General features: G+C 44.6%; 2 protein-coding genes across 2 annotated transcripts in view; one reads left to right on the top strand and one right to left on the bottom strand.

Moving 5' to 3' along the window:
* Positions 1-4,247, top strand: part of SARC_04517 (hypothetical protein) — a 12,296-nt gene extending 8,049 nt beyond the window's left edge. The window contains exons 8-13 of the mRNA XM_014301644.1: positions 537-683; positions 1,130-1,279; positions 1,942-2,184; positions 2,837-3,050; positions 3,672-3,799; positions 4,139-4,247. Of these exons, the coding sequence (XP_014157119.1) occupies positions 537-683; positions 1,130-1,279; positions 1,942-2,184; positions 2,837-3,050; positions 3,672-3,799; positions 4,139-4,171 (915 nt within the window). The 3' untranslated portion in view covers positions 4,172-4,247. The remainder of the gene's footprint in view (positions 1-536; positions 684-1,129; positions 1,280-1,941; positions 2,185-2,836; positions 3,051-3,671; positions 3,800-4,138) is intronic.
* A 1,944-nt stretch (positions 4,248-6,191) lies between these two features.
* Positions 6,192-7,409, bottom strand: SARC_04518 (2'-5' RNA ligase; the record flags this gene model as incomplete). The annotated part of the gene is made up of 2 exons (XM_014301645.1): positions 6,192-6,578; positions 7,227-7,409. The coding sequence occupies 2 exons, from the start codon at positions 7,407-7,409 to the stop codon at positions 6,225-6,227; spliced, it is 537 nt and encodes a 178-aa protein (XP_014157120.1). The 3' UTR covers positions 6,192-6,224.
* Positions 7,410-10,211: the final 2,802 nt, after the last annotated feature.

A 10,211-nucleotide genomic window follows, 5' to 3' on the forward strand; every position in this document is an offset into this window, starting at 1 on the left:
GTTGCGGTATCTACAGGTATCCCACCAGATACGATAATCGCTCAGTAGAGACACACGAGCTGAACCGAATGTTTACGCCATCACAGGCATGTTTGCCACCTTTCGCATGCGATACCAGCTGCATTCACCCTTGTTGCCATATACCTACACCTTCCACTCAATCACTACTACACTCTGTTATAAGCATCCTTACCACCTTTCGCATGCGATATCAGCTACATTCACCCTTGTTGCCATATACCTACACCTTCCACTCACTCTCTACCACACTCTCATCCCAAGCTTTCTTGCCACTTGCAGACGCGATATTAGTTATATATACACCTACACCTTCCACCCACTCACTCTCTACCACACTCATCCCAGGCTTTCTTGCCACTTGCAGACGCGATATTTGTTATATATACACCTACACCTTCCACCCACTCACTCTCTACCACGCTCTCATCCCAGGCTTTCTTGTTGCAGATGTGATATTTGCTATATATACACCTACACCTTCCACCCACTCACTCTCTATCACACTCTTGTCCCAGGCTTTCCTGCCACTTGCCGAGGCCATGAGCAGCGCGCCGGTAGACAGCCAGTGCATTCTGTGGCTGCCAGATTGGGCGTCGAAGTGTCAGAACAAAATGGAGGGTGACCTGAAGGTCATTGCCCAGTGCTACGCCGTTCTGGTTGAGGTTAGGAGCATGCGATGAATTCGTATCAATTTGTGTGGTTAGGGTTATAACTTACTGTCTATGCGTGTGGGAAGGTCCTTATAGTCGCACTCGTGTGCATGGACGTGTATTGTTGTGTAGTTACACACTACTAGTTGCTACGTTTCCTTTTTGTTCGGATTATTGCGAACCAGATCTTCCGTTGCTCTATACATGTGCCTTTGTTTACGCATTCTAGTGTGTAAGTGTGTATAGTCACTCTTGTGTAATCCATCAGCCGTACTGTGATTCCTACCCCCTCGTATGTACATGCGCACATGTGCGTGTGCAAGAACTCGCACTTGTTCGTCCTCCGCCGTTATGCCTGCCTCTCTTCGCCTTCCCACTCAGACGTACAACCAACTCATTCCCTCACGTCTGACCTTCCCCCCCCCCCCAACTTAACTCTACCTATACCGCGGCTATAGACTCTGCGCGCGTTCTTACCTGCCGCGACCTTCGAGCGGTTTGAAGTTCTGTTCCAAAGCCACGGCATCTTGCGCGATGCAAGCAACTACTGGTTGAGTGCTATCAATGTGGGCCGATCACTGACGGTCACCGATATCCTCACAGGACAGGTAGGCACGCGCTTACCTACAGGTGCATGTCTGTAGATGTGTGGTTATGCTCACACGTGTATATATATATGTATTTATATTTATATATATATATGTATATATATATTAAAATATGCGTCACGGGTTTCTACGTGTATCTACAGTTGCTGTAGGTGTATGTATGTCTGTGAAGTGATTGGGCTTGTATGTATTGGTTGGTGCGATAGGTAACAATCCTGCTTGTCGTGGCATCTCTTCTGGCATCTTAGTTGTAGAGTCTTTTCGTCGCCAGGCTAGTTCGTAGGCGGAGCCATGCAGCACCTTCAAATGTCGAGTAGCCACGCCTGGGTCAAAAGTGCAGTACATCTAACCACACGTACGCACTCACACCCCTATGATTGCCCATAGTCGGTGCACCACTCCCCCCCCCCCCCCCAACCACACACACACACATTTGCCCGCACGCCCACATCCTTCACTCTCTACCACAATCCCCAACTATGTCTCGCATTCATCCATTTATCCCGTATAGTCCTATGATTTGGTATTCTGGCCTTTATCACTCTCCTATTAACTCCTACATTCACCCATTCCTATGCTATTTCATTTTGCCATTTATCTCTATGTCTACCCATACCCCTTCGCCCACCACCCATCCCACCCCCTTCTTCCCTCTCATCCAGGGTGACGATGAGAGTTGTGCCGGTTTAATCGTCGCGTCGCTGATGTTTGTTGCTGATACCATGGGTGTTGCGGGTGATTCTTGTACTGTGAGTGTACCGGCAGAGCTCAAGGTTATGGGTGACATTGCCCACAAATACATCACAGGCCTGGACGATCCCGCAGTGGTGGCGCCGAGAGTAGCCGTGCGCGAGGGTGCGGATCTGTATCTCAGAGAGGAGTTGGAATCTGGCCTGAAGAACCAGGTGGGTGTGTTTTAGAGTTTAGGAGTTTGCCGTGTGCGTGTGTGGTTCGTGTGCTTTTGGTGTCTGTCTGTGGTTTCATGTCTGCATATATGTACACGTATTTGTGACTCCCAATGTGTAAGGTATTACTCATGTGTCTGTCTGTGGTTTCTGTCTGCATATATATACATGTGTCTGCATATATGTACACGTTTTTGTGGCTCCCAGTGTTCTCGGTATTTTTAGGTAGTGTTCATGCGCATCTAGTGTTAGAGTATTATCCATGCGCATATAGTAGTAAGGTACTATCCATACGCATATAGTGCTAGAGTATTATCCGTACGTACACTATACAACCAGGCACACGCATGCACGTACACTATACAGGCGAATGCGCCTACCAATGTTATATCACAACACGCAGGCGTTAAGCCATCTCGCGTAGCATATGTGAAAACTCGCACAGACTATACGAAAGCCTGCACTCAAAAATCACCATACATTCACACGCACATATATATGATCCAAGCCTAGACTAATATTACACACGCACACCCCATCCACCTTAGGACTATACTAACATTACTTAGGACGATACTTACATTACATACACACACCCCATCCACCTTAGGACAATACTAACATTACACACACACACACCATCCACCCTTAGGACGCCATTCTGTTCCTAATGGATACGCAGATTGAGCTGCCGCGCAAGTTCAAGCGGGCGTTCTGTGAGCCGCAGAATGTGACGTTCTGTCCGTTGCTGTCGGTTGTGCGTGACATTGTGTTGCCTCAGTCGGGTGCGCTCGTGATCAGCCGCTCGGCGGAGAATGGAGGCGATATCGAGTACACGACCTACGACAGTCTTGAGGCGGATTACGGTATGTGTATAGGGGAATTGGGTGATGGGGTGACAGGGTGTGACAGTTGTCGTGGGTGATGATTGTGTGGGTATGTGGGGATTGGTTGGTGGGGTGAAAGGGTGTGACAGTTGTCGTGGGTGATGTTGGTATGTGTATAGGGAGATTGGGTGACAGGGTGTGACAGTTGTCGTGGATGATGATTGTGTGGAGATTGGGTGACAGGGTGTGACAGTTGTCGTGGGTGATGATTGTGTGGGTATGTGGGGATTGGGTGATGGGGTGAAAGGGTGTGACAGTTGTCGTGGGTGATGATTGGGTGGGTATGTGGGGATTGGGTGACAGGGTGTGACAGCTGTCGTGGGTGATGATTGTGTGGGGATTAGGTGATGGGGTGACAGGGTGTGACAGTTGTCGAAGGTGTTTGCTGCTCGTTTATATTGGCGTGAGAGAGGGTGTGTGTGTATCTGATGCTACCCATGTACAAGAGAAGTGTGAATTTATCTATTTGATAGCATTGTCGAGTACGATGCGCTTGGAGATATATGTATGTATATATGTACATATATATATATGTATGTACATATATATATATATACTGGGATAGAGCACTGACAGTATCACCACTTTTCTATACTGCAGCCTCTGCTAAATTGCACCCCGGCGATCTTAAGCCAGCCGTACAGAAGGCGTACCTCGCCATCGTCGATCCATTATTGAAGTGCTTCAAAGAGAATCCTATGGCTAAAAAGGCCGTGGGAGATGTGAAGGTGTGTGTACCAATATTATATATATATATGTATGTCTGTGCCTGTGCCTGTGCCTGTGTCAATATATATATGTATATGTATATATATATATATAAATGAGGTACAGTACTATTTCCAGCTTCCCTTTGAAAGTACCTAAAGTTTATTGACGTATAATCATAAACGTAACGGTCGAGCATCTGAATGTAAAAGAGTGAACCGAATAAGGCGATATACCGCTGGTGCGGGGCAGTGCAAATGATTCCCCGTCACTCATCCCTATTGTTTTTCTCTGTAAACGTTATCGTTCACAAACGCATCGACACGGGCTTACTCTCTTTCTACACTCTTGCAACACAGAAATACGCCAAGCAAGCGAAGTCCAAGAAATGAAGTGCTCAGATAAACGTACACCAGCGGTAGTGGGCCACGGGTGTGGCTGCGCATAATAAACTGTGAGCATTAGGCATATCAATAGATTGTGATCTTCATCTTCAGAACATACAAATACATTACGTCGATTGTGGACTCTATACAGTTATATTCCGTCCTTGGCCCCCAAAAAAAAGGATTAGTAGGTACTTGGTGCTGATTGTCGAGTAAGTGCATGAGCTGGGACCTTTCTTGGTGACTTCTGAAGCCCTGAGTTCACTGTTCAGACGAAGACGAAGACTTCAGAAGTTCGGTATCCATTTCTGTAAAACGTTTATTCAGGTTTACTGTTGTATGTAGTTTACTACAATAGTTTACTATTGTGTTTAGTGTACTATAATATTCACTATTGTATTTAGCATACTATAATATTTACTATTGTATTTAGTGTACTATAATATTTACTATTGTATTTAGTATACTATACTATTTACTATTGTATTTAGTGTACTTAATATTTACTATTGTATTTAGTATACTATAATATTTACTATTGTATTTAGTGTACTATAATATTTAGTATGTTTTTTGTTTTGATATTTAAACCCCGAATCGCCATATTTTGTATACTTATGTATTGCTTACCACACAATGAACGTTCACAGATATGTACGTGCATACATATCATCAAATGAATCAACTATTAGAGGTTGCTTTCTGCGAGTGTGTTCACAGATATGTACGTGCACACATATCATCATATGAATCAACTATTAGAGGTTGCTTTCTGCGATCCCAAAGCAGAACCCAAATTCCTTCCAAAAATATTTTTTGAAGTAGAAAATGGTATTTCTGAAAAGTACGCTGACAATCGCGGCGACAAGTGATGATATATTGATTATATAACAAGTGATGATATATTGATTATATAACAAGTGATAATATAATGATTATATAACAAGTGATGATATACTGATTATATAACAAGTGATGATATATTCATTTATCGTCCAGTGGTGCTTCTCCAGCATTGGAATACAAGTATTGTTGCCCCTCAGCATTCCTTGACCTGGTATTCTCCAGACACTGGTATTGAATCCAGTGTGCCTGTCAACACTCTCGAGCGAGGAAAGTATATGCTATGCACGTCACCAATCACTTTGTTGTCCAGACAGCGGTCGCCCACCCTTGGTGTATCGGAAGACAGCTACACTCTGATGACTAAGCCGGTCTTTGGTTCAGTTCAGTGTATTCGGAACAGGCGTTAACGCTCACTTGGCACAACAACTGTCATACTGATGCAGCCGGGGGATCAGGTACTACCTACTTGCAGTGTAGATAGTTACCTACTTGCAGTGTAGATAGTTACCTACTTGCAGTGTAGATAGTTACCTACTTGCAGTGTAGATAGCTACCTACTTGCAGTGTGGATAATTACCTACTTTCGTGTAGATAGTTACACTTACCACTCTGGAGCTGCAAGTCAGTGCACGTTGCGAGTGTATGAGCTATCATCGTCAGGTGGTAGGGATGTCTACCATGGTACGATCACTGATGTCTCCCGATGATCTATCACAACCACAGGCGAATGGCCATTGTCCACATACATGTTCCTCTCGTGGAGGTGTTGTGAGTGGCATGAACGGATTCATTGAAAAGTGCACAGGCCGACACAGTGCGCACATCGTCGCATGCGCCAATCTTGTGCGTATGCGTATGCGTATGCGTATGCGTGTGCGTGTGCGTGTACGTGTGCGTATATATATATATATATATATATATATATGTAGGTATGTGTGTGTGTGTGTGTGTGCACACGTGTGCGTCTTTGTCTGTGTCTGTTTGTGCAAACGTGTATGTGCGTGCGAATGTGACTGTGTGACTGTGTGTGTGTGCATGATATACTTCTGACATATATACATACAATAGGCAATCGCACTTCCAATCTAACACCGCCCGACCAATTTGGACATACGATACATTCTCACTGTGAACTACGATTCTTTGTAGTTTTAACGTACTTCACACCATTGTTTGCCATCCATCTTCTACATACATCCTCCCCGCTGTAATATCAGCCTATTGGGAATGTCATATCCACCTTCCACCGCATATCCTCATACACCAGCAGGCTGACCTCCGTACACTGCCACACTTCTTCAAAGGTCCTATTGTCCAAGTCCTGCCATATGCGCGTGAAGTTGTTCTTGCGTACCTTGCGGGACGCTATAGTCATGTGTGGTTGGTAGTGCCGATTGTCGGGTGTGATCGCACACGCTTCCGCCAACGCCCGTTCGAGATGTTGTTTCAACTCACTCAGACACGCGCTTTTATCCACGTCTATAAATAGAACGCGCGGCGCAAACGAATTGAACCCCGCCAAGCTCACTGTGAATGGCTTGCTGGCCCGTGCAACCTGCCGTAGCACCTGAGCGGAGATGCAGGGCCAGGGTAGTCAGTGGGGGGGAGGGGGTTTCTTGCGATCTAAAGATATTGAGAGACTTCGGATGAAAGATAGTATGATCAGTGAGAAAGTCTTGTGAATGCTGTTTGTTGTATTCAGAGACTTCGGCGTATCACTCTGATAACCAATATCACGTGTAGCTGTGTAGTGGCCGTGGATCGAGTTACACTATAATACAGCACGTGCGCGGTACTGATTGTATACTCTAGCGTATAGTGGAAGCACCGGCTTATTAAACTCGCGAGAGTATCTGCAAGCACTGCTTTGCATTCTACTCGCTAATATAGCGATGTAGCTGTACGAGATATCTACTAACACTTGTGCATCTCATTGTGTTGTATTGAGCGATTAGTTGTGAATATTGATGGAAACTACTTGGAATGTCAAAACTATAATTAACTACGAGGCAATACATAGCAAGAGATCTCATACGATTCGCATATAAAGACTCAAAAACATTCATTGATCGATACCACTACGTAATGCTATAGAATCAATCACATGTCTAACCAATACAAGTACCGAAAAGGAAAATAATTACCTGTGTGATCCATTATCTGTGTTGTTGATCGCCTATTCAATAATCCATCACAAGACCAGTCGATCACTAACCTGTTTAACCGGTTGAGTGGCTTCTCCTTCATCTGCTATCACCTCAAAGGGTGCGATGAGCGTGACATGCGGCATCGTCCTGGCTGTGCGTGTGCCGTACTTCACAGTGAGTTCGTCAATTATCGCACTCGCCTTATCTTGTATGTCACTGGGCGGCACCAATGCTACAAACCACCTGCGCATGTTGCCACTATAATCTCTAGCAACACTCACAGTAGCCGCGTCAGGTAATAGCTATGTACGGGTGTTGTTGTAGCTGATTGAGTGTTCGTATCCTATTTCCCTTGGCATATATTTTTACTATATTCACCCGCGTTTGAAATACATAAATATACTGTGTGGCTGCTGCCCGCTATCATGATGATGATAGTCGTGACATTGATACGATGCAATTAATGCCCATCATTTAAATATTTGGGTTTCGTTAGCACAAAATAGCATACCCGTCTTGTATGGTTTCAGAAGGCTATTATGAAAATAAACTATTTCTTGGCATATATTTTTACTATATATATTTATATATAACTATATATATATATATATATATATATATATATATATATATATATATATATATATATATATATATATATATATATATATATATAGCTATATATATCTATATATAACTATATATATATATATATATATAACTATATATATGTATATATACAAATTTATTTTATTTTTTTGGGGGGGGGGGCAGTCACCACTCCTAGCTGAGAATGCCGTGGAGCAAACTGACATCCTTGCTCGGAAACGGTGCTGAAAACGCCAGCACTAGTGCTTTTAGTTCGAGTTCGAGTACTGCTATTGGCCAGTGCTGCTCTGTCTGTATCCATGTTCCTGCAAATTTCCATGTCTTCTGATTGAAGGATAAGGTTGCTCCAAAACCTATTTTCGATGCGTCTGATGTGATCGTCCCTTTGTGCTCTGGGAGGAGCTAAATTGTTCGAGTTTGAAAAATCTCGATGAGCAATTGGATGTGCTCGAATTTTTTTAATGCTGCTCCTGATAATCTGATTTGAGCAGAGCGGCTCCACAGAGTTGTCTGCTGTAAATCCGCAATAAAGGGACATAAGCCGAGAATGGAGTAACCCGCCCATTGGAGGGACCCTAAGAACGACTGCCAAAGTTTTGTCTTGATTTTTTTTTCTGATGTTTCAGGCCCATTGTCCGGATGGCTGCTGCCAGGCGCAGTAGTTTCTCAATGAAGCCCTGAGTTATCGTGATTGTGTTTTGTATAAAGTCTATGACTACGCCGAGGTGCTGAAGATTCGTCACGGGATGTGTCCAATATCCCTTTCCTTTTGCGAACTCCAGCCCTAACGATTTAAAGAGGTCGATTATTTGTTGACGGTGTTGCATGATTTGTTCCCTGGATCGGCCCAGGAGAAGTAGATCGTCTACGTATAGTATTATTCGGATCCCCTGGTTGCGGAGAACTTTGCGAACAACATCTTTCAGTTGATTGAAGTATGCTGGGGGAAACGTGGCGCCCATCGGAAGGGCGAGAAAGCACCATAGTTGGCCCGTGTGGTCTCGAAACTGCCATAGGTGGGGGTCTGCCACAGTTAATGCATAGAATCCATCTGCGAGCAACATGAGCCAGCCTCTCTAGACCTTCCACTCGGAACGCTTTCTTCTCGGCACGGTCGTTGGTCTCTGCAGGATTGAGTAGGAGCCGAGAACGGATCCCATCTGCTTTGAGAATCATGAATGTGGAGTGTATTAGGTATGCCTCCGATTCCTGGCAGCGTCGGATAACCCCTTCTCCCTCCAGTCGCGATAGCTACGCGGTTATCATTGGATCCGTGACTTCTGGAATAGTTATCCACCTGCCCTTCTGTGATGCTGGTGGAGGACCCTTCGGACACCATACTGGCCGAACGCCGTATTGGATCGCCTGGAGTACCTCCTTGGTCGCGCCGTGTTCCCTCCACTTTGCTATAGTACTTCAAACACATTGATAAAGCAGAGCTGGCGCGGCCTTCTTACTTGTCAGCTTCGTCCTCCTCCTTCTTGTTGTATTTGAATTTATGGAGGTTGATCTTGAACTACTTGTTTTTGTTCTGCCGCACGAATTTCTGAATGTCTGACGAGTTGTGATGAGTTGGCTTCACCTACTGCTTTACCAATGCAGCAAAGGCTTTGCCCTCCACCACTCTTAACTGTTTAAGTTCCACTACTTGGCCTAGGTCCTTAATTACATCTAACATGAGCCCTAGATAGGATTCTTCTCGGTGTCCGGGAGATAGGCCACCGAGATGGATTCGCTTGATTTCGTGGGCCATATAATTGGCCCAATTTAAGATATTGTCAACTTCTTCCCGCGCCTCGGCTTTCTGGCCCCTATTCCAAATGGGAGTAGCAACTGGTGATTCCAATAGTCCTCTTGGGTATGACACGTTATCTTGACACCACACTGCTGTGCATGTATCCAAGGGTAGTCCTGTGCTCTACTCTCTGTTCGCTACGGCGGGGCACTGGTATAGATTATTAATATGTTCATATGTGGAGACTCCGGTTATTTCGAGCCGGAGTCCAAAAAGAGAGTTACGGCCCATCACAGGCACTGCGTAGCCACGCTGTTCAATCTCCAACCGAATTGTCCCGGCTGCTTCTCTGAAATAGGGGCGTGGGCGAATGGCATCCGCGTTTGGTGCCTGTTGATGGTCGCCTCCTTAGTCCATGACAATGGTTGTGGATAGGTAGTTTATTAGAGAGCCAACACTTCTACTAGAAGTAGAAGGAGAAAGGGATGAGAGACAGTGTTCCGTCTTTCGTCCTTTTATAGTACAACTTTCGAGTTGTACTACAAAAGAACGTGGAGTAGGACAGAGATTTATTTACACAATCAGTGAGTCACTGATTAAATCACTAGGTGATTTAATCTGGGACACGCGATTCTGTAAAAAATCATCTGGATCTACTCCATGTTCCATAATAATATATGAATGTGTAAAACATTATGTAATATATATA

The sequence above is a fragment of the Sphaeroforma arctica genome (assembly GCF_001186125.1).
Source record: "Sphaeroforma arctica JP610 unplaced genomic scaffold supercont1.257, whole genome shotgun sequence".
Lineage (NCBI taxonomy): Eukaryota > Ichthyosporea > Ichthyophonida > Sphaeroforma > Sphaeroforma arctica.